We start from the raw sequence: 16,182 nt of genomic DNA on the forward strand, positions 1-16,182 counted from the left end.
ATTCTATATGAATTGTTTTAGCTTGCAGCGTGTACAGGAGGTCTCCAGATATCTCGCGAGGAAAAATCTTGGAGCTCCTGGCAGGTATGATGGAGCAAGGTGAATAGTGATGGTTGACGCGCAGATGTCATAAGCGTATGTTGAAGCTGTACGCAGATTCGCATTTTGCGTGGATGTTGACGTGGTGCTGAGATGTGCAAAGGAGTTAGGAACCTTCTGGTTATATAGCTGTATAAAGCTGATATATAATCAGGCTTGCACTCTGTAATTAAGTTCACGGTTTATTTCTTTATAGTTAAGACACTGGTACTTTCTGGAAATTTCAAATTTAACGGCGGATGTTGTCTATTCCACTTCTTTTTTGCTTGGTAGTTTGTTCGCAATATTATTGTCTTACCTTTTATATATATTGGTCCGGGAATTTCTTCGTATTTTTTTGCATTTAGAGTTGTGAGAGCTTCACTCTGAAAACAAACATGATACACGCGTTTAGGGATGTTACGCTCCATTCATCTTATTGTATTTACACCCTTTCTCACGGGGGTATTTATGTCCCGTGTTAATATCCTCCACTTTTCGAGTCGGGCCAAAATTGTTGTTCCTTCTTGAAAGCTATTTTTTCTCACTTTTTCCGAAGAAGAAAATGTATCAAGATATTTTTTAGACTTGGTAACGAATGGGTCGGAACTTGCGTTTGATTATGAGTTTTTTAGGAATGGAAAATTCAGTTTCTCGTTGCTTGTTTTGTGTTTCTTCATAATCTTTTAATCCATCATTTTTTGATAGTTTAGATTGGCTGTTGAATGAAGTCGATAATTCGATAAATTGGAAAACAATTTCCTGATTTGATTTATGTTTTCATTTGCCATTTGTTTCGTAGTCGCGTAATAAAAATGCATTCATTGCTAGTCGTTGCATTGTTGCGTTCCATTTTCTAGTTGAAAATTGGCGAAAGAGAGGGATAATTACTTATTCGTTTATGATGTGAATAAGCCAGTGAAGATAAATAGATTGTAGCACATATACTATATTTGTTTGCTGTATTTTTTTGTGAAAGGTTTATTTTTATTACTATAGAATCAATTGATTGGCCGAAATTCACACACCAGGGAAGAGTCAGCGTCATAATCAAGGACCGCAGTGTATTACTATTATTGTGTTTTTTTTTTTTTGTTTCTAGTTGTGCGTACGTTTTCTAGCTTTTTGAAGGCGTTTTCATTCAAGTCAATGGAAACGCGATAGCAAATATGTGTGCACTAACCTGTGTTGGTGCACAATTCTTCCCACGTATATAAATTTAGATGGTCTATCAATTTTATTTCAACACGTGCCATCCGACAAGTAGACGGAATACATCGTGTGGCCAAAACCGTCTTGGGAAGAAAATTAAGTTTCTTTGGGTAATTTTGTTATATATAATCGAGGAAATTGGTTTGAAGAGGCTGGTTTGAAACAGTTATCGGGTTCAGAATGAAATGTTAAAGAGCAATAGGGAAATGTTGCCTAGGTAGTGGATGAGAAGGAGTTTTGAATATCATTTCGAAAATTTTGAAAGCACGGAACAGGAAATAAAGGTTGGGTTAGGTGCAGAAAAATGAAACTGTGTGGACAAAAGCAGCGGAGTTAGGCTTCCTTGGAGCTTATTTTCTCTGCAGATCATTACCAAAAAATATCCTCTGTTGTAGGTCAGCAACTGTTGTAGGTCCTGCCTGATGTGTGTTGATTGGCTTACACAGGTTGTTTAATTTGTATTTTTTTGTTAACCTGAAATCCATTCTAATATATTGAGCGGAAAGCGATTTAAAAACTCGAAAATCACTTCATAGTTTATTTATGGAATTTTTAGGCCAAATCTTAGCTATTACCATAGATTAATTATCTTGGTTTGATTATCATATGCGCGAATTCAACTTGCAATTCAGTGTTCCATTATATATACGATTAATTTTTATTTTGCAGTCGTAAAATAACAGCTCTGAATTGACCAGCGTTTAATAAAAATGCGCATGTTCTTGAATATAAAACAAAATATTTCAGCACGTATGTGACTGTCACTGATACTCGAACAGCAGTGTAATACGAAACCTCTCGTCCAGCTAAACTCTAGTTCACACCCATGCTTACATATGACTAATTCGCATTTTATTTGTTCACTGTAGCCGTGCACTTGCAAACGTACGTACTGTACGTGATAAGACTTTGAAAAATCAAATATACAGAACTGCTTTCCCAGACAGACGCTTGCCGATATTTTGCTTAACATAACTTGCAGTCTATAATATTGGCGGATTTGATACTAATTTCAATTTTCAGGTCAATCAAATGACAGCCTGGTCAAACCTTATTGAAAATGGATATTTTTGTATCGTGTTACATGTATCTTGTTGAACTGTGTAATGGAAATGTTCATATTCTATGTATCCTGCACACATTCCGATGTTTCTTTGCATCACTTATGTCATAAATTTTCATTGTCAATTTAAGTCTCTTGTGATTTTTTCATCGAAATCCTCGTTGTTTGGGCGCTATCCTATTTTCTTGCCAGCTATGAATTCTGTCGCGTTTGAATTTATTCATATAGCCTATAAAATTAGAATTATTACAATCACAATTGAGGTTTTGAATGGCTGGATAGGATAAATTTAGGTCAACCAGACCCTGTTTTCAGCGGAACTTGCATTTACTTTCATCTATAGCGAGATTGAAAGTCCAATACTCGGCTCCTAGCGCTTCGAACGTAGTCTAGTTCAACTACCGTATGAAGCTATTTTGCGGAGAGAGGGAAGGTTTAAATTTAAGATGCTCGTATTGTTACCAAAGGAAAGTACAACTTGAAGAATTTTCTTCTCATTCGTTTGAGTTTTTTTCTGGTATTTCTGGTAATTTTTCTGGTATTTCGGCAATTGGTAATTTTTCGCGTGTTCCATTAAATAAGTAGTCTAAACTTCTTTCTTTCATTTCCCTTTGGCAACTCTTACGAAAACCTCGAAACCAAATGATCAGTTAGTATTGTACCAGAAAAAGTTATGATGTTGAGCGGCAGGTTCTGTAACTTGCTATGAGCTAAGTTGAACGTCAAGGGAGTCAAACGAGAATTAAATGAGTGACTGGCGCTGATGTGTCGTGTATTTTTTTAGTAGTATGGAATTTACACATGTAGAATGAACGAATTGTTATGATACAAATTCAATGATTCTTATTGAGATATTAGTATCAACTATCAAGTACTGTAAAAATATTGTCTATCAGCGCGAGACCTCGAGTTTCCGTGCTTACCCGGCTTAACGTGGGTAATGAAGTGCCATGATATATCTATCCTGTCGCAGCTGTCGCGTATCATTTATACAAGGCTTTGGGTTCGAGAGCGCATCTTGATGGCAAATCTTGATATCTGATGACCGTACATGGAAACTTCTTTTAAGCACCATTTATTATTCGTCATCAGTATGTGTCGGCCGAACATTCTGGTGGCTGTGGTGAGAGAAAGTTATGTTCTTTCATAGACTGAAAAGTTTGGATTTATAGTGTTGTTAACATAATATAACAGCGATGTCGGCGCTGAAGTGTAGGCCTGATGTGGTCTGTCGCCGATTCTTACTTTTCGTGACTTGTTCACAGAAGATCGAAAATCGTGTCATTTAACCGGATCTTTTCAGGACTGACGATAGTTTGAAATATCATCTAGACTTCAACCGGGTTCGATATGGTGCTATGCATTTCAAATTTGAACATATATTTTCCATAGCTTTATCTAGTCTGTTCTTGAACGCGTTCATACTGGGAGCACTAACGACGTAATCGGGGAGGCTGTTCTACGTCGGTGATTCGAAGCGAGAAGAAATGCCGCATGGATAAGTTGCAGCGCAGTTTTTTCAGAGTATTTGTTCACTTGTGTACAGAGTATTTGTTCAATTTGTGTATTCACTTCAGAGTATTTGTTGTCCAGATTCGTACTTACGTAAAATCATGATATTCTATGAATTCTGGCAAGGCTCCTCAAGCAATGTCATTCGTTTTGTCTGGCCATATATTTACTGTATAGCATACTTCGTTGACGAAAAGTTGTCAATTAGATACTATGTTAATTTAAAGTGGTACGTCGTACAATAACAATGGCGTTTACTTCTCAGTTGGGAGAGTTTTGTGTTTGTTGTTTCTTATCTTCGACGGAGAATTTGTCAAGACACTGACTATTGGCCAGCAGGCTTCGGGATCGCGAAGCTCAACACCTGATCCTTCAACTGCTTGGAATCTTGAACGCTTGCCCTGACAGGTTGACTTGGTCCCCCGTCGATATAATTCATGTTCACGGCCGTTAGTTGGTGTGTAGCATATATTTATTTTGTGCGTGGCTATGTCATGTTAGCCTATGCGGATTGATTCTTGACTTGCATAAAATCAGCTAGTGATTTCAATTGTGCCAGTGCAAAGCAACGACAGCATAATTATTTAGTGTTTTTTATTCATCATCGTTCCGTTAGCCCAAAACGGTTACACCTCTTTGACCGGTGACGCTGAGCCTTTCTTGGCCACTCAGCGTCTAAAATTAAATGTCTAAATGTAAACAAGGGTTAGTCAATGGTGCGTACTGCACACACGAATCATAAACTAGTACTATTGACGATGACGGAGTTATCTTTACATATAGACTACCACAAAAAATTTTCTACGAAATAAATTCAAAGAAAATATTCGAAGGTAAGCTACTCAGATTACCCTTCAAGGAATGCAATAATTCACGTGTATTGTTATTATTATCATGTACAATTCTGTTAGTTCTTTTCTTATGTTTCTGGAAAACATTTAATCGTCAAACATAAAGCGATTTTAAAACCACATGGCTGGCTCGTAATTCCTGTTCACTACTTGCCTGTCTCTAGAGAATTATTTTTTAGCAAAGAAATTTATTGCATTCGAAGACAACTAAAGTATTCAGTGTTGTTCATCTTGTTTCAATATGAATCGCTTTTCAATAGGTTATATAATTTTCAGTGTATTTTTTAATGCGATCATTGAAACTGAAGCTAGTAGAATCGAGTAATAAGTCATTAACAGTTGTGAAGCAATGCACAAATTATTTCGGACGAATTTTGCTAAAGCAAACTTAAGCAATTCTTAGAAACTCGTGTTTAATGACGTAAGTAAATCATTGCTAGCTAATAACTTGATTAAAACTGCAATTTGCATGTAATATTCTACCTGAATTAATATGACTTCCTCCGTTTTTGAATATATTCAGAGTTTGGTAACTGCGTTGAAATATTTGTAACCTTGATGCAGATGGATTTTTATGCTCGTACTGTAATAAAAAAATTATTAATATTCAAACCGTAAGGTATGAAAAACAGTTCGTGCCCTGGGACAGTACGAGCTTTGGCTCCACGAAAGTGTGGCCTTTATCTACCTGTGGCCTGACAGGTTAATTATAATCGACTCATATTTGATGCCATCTATAATAGACTCGAAAGAATAAGTCCGGAATTATTTTGGTGCGTTTAGTTTTAGATAACGATGGGAAACTATATCATATACTTCATCACTTAAATTTCAGGTTTGTGTAATTTCAGATCTTGGCTAGTCAATATTATGTAAAAATTTCCTTCACTATTTAGAAAGTACTCATTCATTCTTAATTATAAATGGAGTGGTTATGTTAATTTCTTCTGATTTGCATTCGTTCGTGAAGGACATCAAGCAAATAGATTTTTCGTAAGTGTACTAATAGGCATATTTTTTTTGCTAGCGGGAATAGTTTGTTATAAACCATTTCAATTCGTAATCTGCGTTGATCTCGGTTGGACTGAAAAATCCTATTTCTATATCCATTTCTTGGTTCAATAAATGTAGCGTTTACCTTCTCCTATTTGTTCCCAGTGTGCTTAATTATTGTTGTACTTATTTGTGTGAATGGATGCACTATGTATCTCAGTATTTCCTTTCACCGCGATTAGATAAATTAAAAAAATAGATTAGAATTAGCTCATCATCCATTATTGACTGTCACACAACTAGGCGATGAGCGTCGATATTGAAATTACTTCGGCTCTTCCACATTTACCAGAAGCAAATTTTACCTCAATCATGAGTACCGTGTATGCAATCACTCTCGTGCAGTGGGAGAAGGGTTGCATCTTGATTACTGACAGTTCGGACTGGGAGTATCAGTGCTACGTACAATCTCTGCTAGTGATTTAGATAAAAAAAATGTCACTGTTTGGACAATATGACCATAATTTTTCTGTGGGTGGTCTTTTCAGGTGTTTGATCAACCAATGCGTCGTCACGGAAACTATATGATTGGCCGTAACAGATGTGGCTTTTGTACATGTTTTTTTTTTCATCTTTCGTAACTTCCTATGTTTGATGGCGATGTTGGTCGCATAGTTTGCGGGCATTATTCAACTTCAGGACTATTCCTCCGACTAATTGTGGCTTCTAGAAACGGTTTACTGTGACTGATACAAGTATCGATTGATATGAAAATATCAATCAATTGATGAGTTTTTGATTGATACGAGTAAGTAAGTTGCATCTCACAGTTGAGCATACATCACCTCCAAACCGATAAATGTTGAAAAACTGCACTCCCTAGATGCACTCAAACTGGATTCGGGGAGGAATTGTTAATTATTGCCAATGTTTTAGCGTTGAATATCGTCCGTTAAAGTAGTCAATAATTATTGTTGTGTTTGTTTCTGTCAAATTGTGTTGTGTTTTACTGGAAATCTTTCCTAGCCCAAAGCAGGAAATTTTACTGCCTCGTGCAGCCATACATGACAGAATCTCATTTTTCCGTAGATTCCTCATCTGGGAACCAAATGCGGACGAATTGCATTATAATAATGAGCTAGGGGATTTTGGGCTGTACTCAATTACGTTTCTGGAAATTATGCAGTCCATCTACGGCTCAAGAGCTCTGTCAGGATGCGACAGTCGCAGACAGGCGCATTACGCTGTCCGGAGCAAAGCCTTGCGTTAAAACGGGGCACTTTTGTGGCTTCCATACCATCCCGGGTACAATGAAGTTGTCTGAAGATGAGGATATCCAATGGTATGAAAATTTTTGATGAATTAAATTTGCCGAGAAAATGATATGGGTTTTTGAAGTCCTCTTGCACCCAGACAAAGTTAATATCTTCTATCGAGAAAACGTCATTAAATTTACATTGAAATTTGATCTTTGATGTTGATGGGTAAATTTTCAGAAATTGGAGGATTGAAAAACGAAATCTCAGAATAGAGTTCACACATCTTCGTTGATGAGTAATTAAAGTTAACATGTAAGTGATGTAACACAGTTGAAATGAAACTAGATACTATATTTCAAGGTAAATTTGTGTGTTTCTATGAATGTTTAACACTCGAATGTACAGAAAAAGGCAAAAAATTCAATGTTAACTGATACGTGCCCAATGTGAACGAAAAACCGAGAAATATTACATTTATCGCGTGATAATTTCTAAAATGGATTTGATGCAAATAATAATTGTCAGCTTAATTATTGGACTTCTGAATATTTAAATTTCATTACTGCAATTTACTCGGTCATGTACACATAAAGCGAAAACGCGATACATTAATCTATGGTCTCTGTGTGAACGCAGCAGAACAGGCTGGAGATCAAGACCATCTCAGGAGTTTCCTTCAAATCCGCTGGCGATGAGATCGCTCCCGACCTCAGCCATCAATCCTGTATGCAGATTGGCGCTGGTCGATGAGACAGGCTAGAATGGAAGTCCTGGCAAGAAAGTCGCGTTCGTGACTGAAGCCTGATGAATCTTTATAAGAAAACAGAAAAGAATAATAGACGACCGGCCATAGGCCGTTCAATTGGCGTCCGGTTGGTTAGATGTGGGGCCTGGCAACGGAGTCGCCCTTTCTGAAAACAAGAGTAGCCTGATGGTCAACCAAGACAATAAGGCTTATGATTTTTAGTAAGTAGGTTAGATCAAAATGAAGATCGTGCCGCAGTTCATCAAGCTATTGGCTGCGAGATATTAACAGCTATAAATTGATCACTTACCTGGACGGGCAAAAAATTTTCTGTCGGATCATTGTTCCAGACCATTTGAAATCTCATGGTTTAAATGCATCGTTCTTTCGTGAAGAAAGAATTATAGTGATTTGTAACTATCTGTCCGGAGAAGATTTTTATAATAAATCAACACCTTTTCAGAAACAGAACAGTATAAATCGTGGGTGACGCCGCATTTTCAAGGATCATGATAAATACTTGCAAATAAGACTTTTAATCTCAAACTCAGACCTTTTAAAAAATGAATCTCCTGTAACCAAACTTACATCCAGCACAGACCACAGAGGTTCTCAAACTGTATAGAGCGTACTACTGGCGGCAGGCGAGGGTCTTTCAGGTGTTATGCAGATACTCACAGTTTCACGAACGATTGTAAGTTAATAATTTTTCATTTCACATAGCTTAGTTCTTCCAGACAGAAAGTCTGTCAAAGATTTATAATTTGTGCAGGACGATTTATAATTGATGGGTACTTGGTCTCATCGGTCCTCCGTTAAATTCAAATAGTACACATAATTAATTTGCTAATTATTTCCGCATGATATACGATATAATACAAATAATAATGCGTAGCAGCAGCAATTACGAAGTATTAAAGGTAGCCGGGCGACTGTGTAATTACAGCTATTCGATCACAAAAAACTAGGAAACCATTGCTCTACATTTAGTTCCCGGTTTAAAAATTCTTGATATTCTTAATGATTCGCCGACTGTTCCTCATATTTAAGTATGAATTAACCGATCATATCGTCTCAGTGTCGGCGCCTGAGCTGAATGACGAGCTCGAGCATGTGGCGCCCACACTCGAGTTGCGCGTGGGCGGAGTGCACGGTTGTGTGACTCATGCGTCGCCGTCCTACAGGACCGGGCGCTGCGGCAACTAGGGCGAACCCGCATATACGTGGCCCGAGGTTAACCCTGAATCTAACCTGTTATCTAAAAGATTCGCACAGTTATATGAAAAAGGAATTTAATACATTTATAAAGACTGGATTATATTGTTCTTTACAGGGTATATATCCGGATAACTTATTTTCTTATACACAATATTTTAACCCTGGATCTAACCTGTTATCTGATGTTGAAGATTCGCACAGTTATACGAGAGGAGAATTTAATACATTTATAAAGACTGGATTGTATTGTTCTTTACAGGGTATATATCCGGATAACTTATGTTCTTATGCACAATATTTTAGCCCTGAATCTAACCTGTTATTTGATGTTGAAAGATTCGCACAGTTATACGAGAAGGGAATTTAATACATCTATAAAGACTGGATTATATTGTTCTTTACAGGGTATATATCCGAAAACTTATTTTCTTATGCACAATATTTTAACCCTGAATCTAACCTGTTATCTGATTTTAAAAGATTCGCTCAGCTATACAAGAGGGGAAATTATTACATTTATACAGACTGGATTATATACTTTTTTACAGGGAATTATCCCGAAATTATTATCCGCATAACTTATTTTCTTATGTAGAATATTTTAAAAAATTAGGAACGTGCAAGATTTCAAGATAATATATGGCAGTGATATGTGCAACTTTTCAACACTAGTGTATTATAATAGCAAAGCTTAAGGCAACTCCTAAACTCAGCTTAAGAAGTGTCGCTCAAGGCACGATCATGCAGTATAAGATAGGGCCTTAGATGCATGAGAGCCGGCCGTCAATCGGCAGTGAGGTGGAAGCCGAAATTCAGTGATGAAATTGATAGATTACATATTTTTATCTATTCTAATCCCAGTATTAAAAAAAAAGTTTATAAGTGCAATACAATTGCCAACGGATGAGCGTCATTGAACAATTTCTTGACTATGTATATGTAATTTTTTCAATCCTTGTCCTTTATACAAGTCAGCTAATCTGAGCAGTTCAATATAATACATACGGCACGAGTATCAATGCATGAAGTTCCAGATTTCAAAAATGAATTTTGAAATTTCGGTGCTTTATATAAGTCGGTTATTGCAAACAATATAATGCATTTTGGATAGCTAACCGCTTCAGCAAGATCATGCAGAAAAAAATAAAGTTGCTTAAGAAAAAATAAGTATTGTAACAAGCTTCACTTCTCCGACTTAGTTGCTCCCAAGTTACTGTGCTATAATTTGTCTAACATGCTATCCATTTTTGTGATTATTCGTTTCGTCTTTTTTCATGTTTATTAGCTGTGCTGAGTTTTCTGTTAAATAAATTTAAAGCAGTGTTTCTTATTTCAACTATTAGAGCATTTTTATACGTGGAAACCACGACACTTTCAATGATTTCACCATCACTGTCTAATTGTTTTAAATAGTTTCGGAGTAATATATTTGATTGTGTCTGCTCTTTGATAATGGTAAGCTGAAAAATGTGGGCTTTAGCGCGTTCTGACTATGCTTTGTTTAGCGTAAGTTATATTTTTAACAGTGTATATCAACTGGTTTATCTTAAAATATAATCTGTATATGTATATAATATAATTGAAACTTGAACAAAGTTTTTTCATTAAAATAATTTTTTTCCGCCAAACGACAGTCGAAGCTTCACACATCAGGTATAATTAAGGTTAAGTTTACTTCGAGTATAAAAAACATGGTGAATTTTATTACATATTCTGTTTGACATTCGCTGTTGTCAAGGGCTTCACTTTAGTGCGCGACGTGTGGGCGACAAGGAAGATATCTTTTAGGCTTCAATATGCATTATACGTTGATGTAGCGCGCTATGCAAAGGCTATATTCCCTTCAGTGAATGTTTACTGTGTAGGTCATGTTCTTGGGTTAATGCGCATTACAGTTTACGAATTAATTGTAGTTGACTATTCAGCGTTAAAAAGTGATTTCAAAACTGGCACTTCTGGTCGACAGATTGGAGAATTTGGTTAAACAGACTTTGATCAATAACATTTCTGAAGCCAATCAGTCACGTACTGTAGATATAATTTAATTATAGGTCAATTATTGTCAATTTCATAGATCTAGATCCTTAATATCGATCCTATCTAGATCCTTAATATAGAATATTTTGATTTGTTTAAAACGTTACTAAAATGGGTTTTAAAATACCGCATTTTAAACACAAAATTTATCGAATAATTATTCTTCGTAAGCTTATATGGAATTATGAACATATGCCATTGAGTACTGAGTTTCCACTCTCTATCTGACCTCTCAGCGCCAAGCTCCTTGATGAGTCACCAGATCAATGTTGAACACCTGTTGTCTACTAGGGATTCTAAACAGCCAAATTCATCCGATTCGTACTTCCTAATATAATGCCGTGAAATTTGTATTGATATTCTCTTTAAGCATGGTAACATTTGCGTGAAAAACATACCTACTTTGGTATGTATCCTCCTACGTGCACCTGACTCAGACGAGCGTAGGATAGACCTTAAAGGAGTTACGCCCGTAGCTCTAAAAAAGTTGCCAGTCGCTCCTTTAAAGTCTTGTTGAAGGCGGGTGGTGGGTAGCCAGCGCACAGCTCTCGAGCCCGGGTATATAAAGGCCGAAGGACGCGCGCCTTTCACCACTGAGTCTCTCGACTGCGGCAACACCTCACGTTAGCTGCTCTCGTCCGCTCCCGTTCCTCACATTCCATTACTTTTGTGTTGTTAATTCTTATCATCCAAAATGGTGAGTATTCGTGATTGTACTGTGAGATTTGCTAACAAATGTGTACGTAATGTTCGTAATTGGGGAACGAGTGAGATCGAATGTTCTTTTGAGCTTGTTTTTTTTGGGTCACGAGATTTATTTTTTATCACTTATAATACTCGAGTACGTCATTGCTGGAGTATGTACAACAAAATCGAATGATATTACTGAGAGATGCCATAATTCTAATCCTGCAATTCGCAATGAAAAGGCACAAAAACGAACTGAAATGTAGCAGATGGTTCTTATCAAAGTGAGATGCCGAGCTGTGGCATCAATGCTGGCACGCCAGGAAGTTGCACTCGCACAACCTTCAATGCTGTACCCACTTATTGCCATACTTTCTCTCAGAGCCTCACTGTTCTGCCAGACCTCAATACTCGGTTAATTCACTCGTTTTCGTAGGAATCGCCCAAGGTATAAACGGGTGCAACTTCATCAAGTTCATGAAGTATTGTAGCTTTCGAGCTCGATATAATGATGCGCACTTAACCAAGTATGTGAGCAGAAGAACTTCACGTACGGTTGAGCGGGTGAGGTTTTAAAAATTCCCGTAAATAGCATAAATCGGAGGTATGGAGTGGAATTACTTAAAATATATTTGACGGTAGAAGCGCATGTTTATAAGTAGTTGTGCATAAATTGAATAAATTACAATGTAACATGTAAATCTTTATTTTCATACGTCGTGTGCGGATTGTTCGTGGTGAACGACTTTCATGAGTTCCACCTATATTACAGATTACAGTCCATGTATGGTATAATTTTCTGTACATTTTATTTAAATTTTTACTTTTTTTAGGCATTCACCGATTGACAAGATCTGAATTTGAATCTCGAAAAGACATGCAAGTGTAAGAATGTGCTCATGCACATCGTTATTTTTCATACGCTTTCTTAATTTAATTTCAGTCGTTACCTTCATCACAAATGATAGTGAAAAATTATTTAATGGACACAAAGGCTTTTTAGGGAAGTTTTAACTGTATATCTATATTTAGTGGAGGCTTGTTCAAGGACAAAAACACGTAGCAATAGTTGATGTTCCGAGTCCACACATCACGGCAGAGCAGAGGAACAATTTAGCAATCAATTGTCACTTGCAAACAAACCGATGACGCAAGCAACTCAATTGCTCCAATTGTCTTCAATTGTACGATCCGTCAGTCTGCGTTCACGTGGCGTACGGTTAAACAGTAAACACGCAGTACTGGATTCAAAATAAAACATGCAGGATATTTTAGTCAATGAATAATGCGTTGCTAACAGCATTTAAATTAATCCTGTAACTCTCGAAGAACAATGTTGTTAATAATTTACTAACATCGATCGTAACACACACGGACACATCACTTACGAGAGTTTTCAATGCTGTTGCACTCCAATGATACCGTAGTCAATTAAAAAATTATATTTTACTGTATTCGAAAAATAAATCATGCCACAACGAAGCACATGAAATTTAGAACGAAAAACTTCAAAGTTTCTGAGGTACATTTTGTGATTTACTGCGATTCAGCTCACTGGTTTTTGTCGTGAATGCCTGTGCGTTCTTGCTGCATAACCGGTTTTTGCCTGGATCGCCGAGCTCGCTGCCTGAATTTCAAGTTCTGCAACCGACACTCACCGGCATGTAATTTTAATTCAAACGAAAGAAATGCCGGCGAACTTCCTGTCTAAATTAATGTGTATCGAGGACGTGTAGAGATATTTATTTCATGTTTCAGGAGTCGAATAAATTTAATCCGTACACAATTTTCAGCATGAGCTGAAATATTGTTGTCGCAATATTTAAATTTTACAGAGCTATAGTTTGGATGAATTTCTACGATAATTATTCAGTTAATTAAATGAAGATTATATTTTATATTTAACATCACCTGCTTGGGTAACTGGAGCGATGGTGTCAGAAGTTAAGTTTGTACACAACTCCATTTTCAGCCACAGTTCGTTTTTATTTCCTCGCAAGAAATTCAATTGTTTCAATTAATTAATCCCAAATACTACATAATCTCTCCAATGTTCTGAATTTTAATTTTTTACCTTTAACTAATTAAAAATTGATCTAATGGTTTTGAAATCGATAGTCAAAATAAAGTTTTTCCAAATATTTTTCTTCATTGCCATCTCCATGTGAGCGGAAAAAAATTCATTATCACATTTTATTATCTTCCTGCAACTGATACTGCCAACATTTTACTTTAAGCTTTTCAATTAATCATTGCTTTGCCAACGGCAACGAGTAACATTTTGCATTCATTCGACAGCGTGAGTGCATCTCGATCCATGTCGGACAAGCTGGAGTCCAGATGGGCAACTCCTGCTGGGAGTTGTACTGCCTGGAGCACGGCATCGCTCCCGATGGTTCCATGCCGTCTGACAAGAGCCTTGGAGGCGGCGATGACTCCTTCAACACGTTCTTCAACGAGACCGGCGCAGGGTACTATGTTCCCCGCGCCGTGTTTGTCGATCTCGAGCCCTCTGTCGTCGGTGAGTCAAAACTACGAAAATTATCGGATTGATTTGCTTGTTCATTCTTTATTTATCATTACTATCACAGTTTTAGTTAAACACAATTGAATGTATCAATAAATCTTGCTTAAGTACGTTTTATTTTTGTTTGTTGGAGTTTAATTTAATGTAAGTTGGAGCATGAAGACCCAGCGCAATGGATAATTGTACGGTATGGAAATTATTAGGTTGCTAATGATAAAATCATGTTTCAGATGAGGTTCGCAACGGTACCTACCGCCAGCTTTACCATCCTGAGCAGCTGATCACCGGCAAGGAGGATGCGGCCAACAACTACGCCAGAGGCCACTACACCATCGGCAAGGAGATCGTCGACCTCGTGCTCGACCGCGTCAGGAAGCTGGCCGACAACTGCACTGGTCTCCAAGGATTCCTGGTGTTCCACTCTTTCGGTGGTGGCACTGGCTCAGGTTTCACTTCCCTGCTCATGGAAAGACTGTCTGTCGATTACGGAAAGAAGAGCAAACTGGAATTCGCCATCTATCCCGCTCCTCAGGTCGCGACCGCTGTCGTTGAACCTTACAACTCCATCTTGACCACCCACACTACCCTCGAACATTCCGATTGTGCTTTCATGGTCGACAATGAAGCTATCTATGATATCTGCCGCCGCAACTTGGATATTGAACGACCTACCTATTCCAACCTGAACAGACTTATCGGCCAGATCGTATCTTCTATCACCGCTTCCCTTCGATTCGATGGTGCACTTAACGTTGACTTGACTGAATTCCAGACTAACTTGGTGCCTTACCCTCGCATCCATTTCCCTCTAGTCACTTACGCGCCCGTTATCTCCGCTGAGAAGGCTTACCACGAGCAGATCTCGGTAGGAGAAATCACCAACGCTTGCTTCGAGCCTGCTAACCAGATGGTCAAGTGCGATCCCCGCCACGGAAAGTACATGGCCTGTTGTCTGCTGTACAGAGGCGATGTGGTCCCCAAGGACGTTAACGCTGCCATCGCTTCCATCAAGACCAAGCGCTCCATCCAATTTGTGGACTGGTGCCCAACTGGTTTCAAGGTTGGTATTAACTACCAGCCTCCTACTGTTGTGCCCAACGGTGACCTGGCTAAGGTTTCTCGCGCCGTGTGCATGTTGTCCAACACCACCGCCATCGCCGAGGCCTGGGCTCGCCTTGACCATAAGTTTGATTTGATGTACGCCAAGCGCGCCTTCGTGCACTGGTACGTCGGAGAAGGTATGGAGGAAGGTGAATTCTCTGAGGCTCGTGAAGATCTTGCCGCCCTTGAGAAGGATTACGAAGAAGTCGGTCTCGACACCGTCGCTGATGATGACGAGCAAGGCGAAGATTATTAGGTTGCTGATGTTTAAAAGACTGTTATCCCGATAATGGTCTTAAAACTGTGCAATGATAACATTTGCCTCTCAAATTGGTGCTATGATTGATGATTTATATTCGGCAACAAAATTAATTTCGGAATAATTTTTAACTGATCTTAAAAAATTCATTTGATTCCAATGGTCTTTCATTTTCACCGAGTGTCGGTAAGCACCAAATGCACGCGAGTTAATATCTGTGTCACATAATAATGTTTCCAAGAGTAGAATAATACAATACTGTAGAGCATTCAACAGTGTGACACTGTTAGTCGAATTTTGATAAAAAAGGTAGAACTTCTGCACGGCAGTTCACAAAATAATAATTATAAAGTACCTTAAAATATTGATCACAAGCTACGATTCAAAATTGCAAAGACAGCATCAGAGGGACCGTGCCCCGATATTGTCGTAACCAGAACCATGGCAGATATTAGTCGATTATTTTCCGGATTGAGACTGACTTCGAGCAGGGAAACGTTTTTAACAGAAGTTTCCTAAGAGATGAGCTGCTCGAAGTTTCACTTGGGTACAATTTGCAATTAACCCAATTTTTGCATATTGAAAGTTACCATCTAGGAACAGATTGTAACAATGTAAGCAGGCTTAAGTAACAAATAAT

The 16,182-nt window shown here is 37.9% G+C and overlaps 1 protein-coding gene across 1 annotated transcript; it reads left to right on the forward strand.

Annotated features, from left to right (window-relative positions):
* Nucleotides 1–11,546: 11,546 nt before the first annotated feature.
* Nucleotides 11,547–15,658, forward strand: LOC108677047 (tubulin alpha-3 chain-like). Its single transcript, XM_018165196.2, has 3 exons — nucleotides 11,547–11,665; nucleotides 13,954–14,176; nucleotides 14,413–15,658. The coding sequence occupies exons 1-3, from the start codon at nucleotides 11,663–11,665 to the stop codon at nucleotides 15,537–15,539; spliced, it is 1,353 nt and encodes a 450-aa protein (XP_018020685.1). The 5' UTR covers nucleotides 11,547–11,662; the 3' UTR covers nucleotides 15,540–15,658.
* Nucleotides 15,659–16,182: the final 524 nt, after the last annotated feature.

The sequence above is a fragment of the Hyalella azteca genome, unplaced genomic scaffold (genome assembly GCF_000764305.2).
Source record: "Hyalella azteca isolate HAZT.00-mixed unplaced genomic scaffold, Hazt_2.0.2 contig7741, whole genome shotgun sequence".
Lineage (NCBI taxonomy): Eukaryota > Metazoa > Arthropoda > Malacostraca > Amphipoda > Hyalellidae > Hyalella > Hyalella azteca.

Excerpts from the sequence above, each read along its gene's own strand:
- LOC108677047 (XM_018165196.2), top strand. Across the intron at positions 14,177-14,412 it reads TCTCGAGCCCTCTGTCGTCG|ATGAGGTTCGCAACGGTACC; the intron begins GTGAGTCAAAAC and ends ATCATGTTTCAG.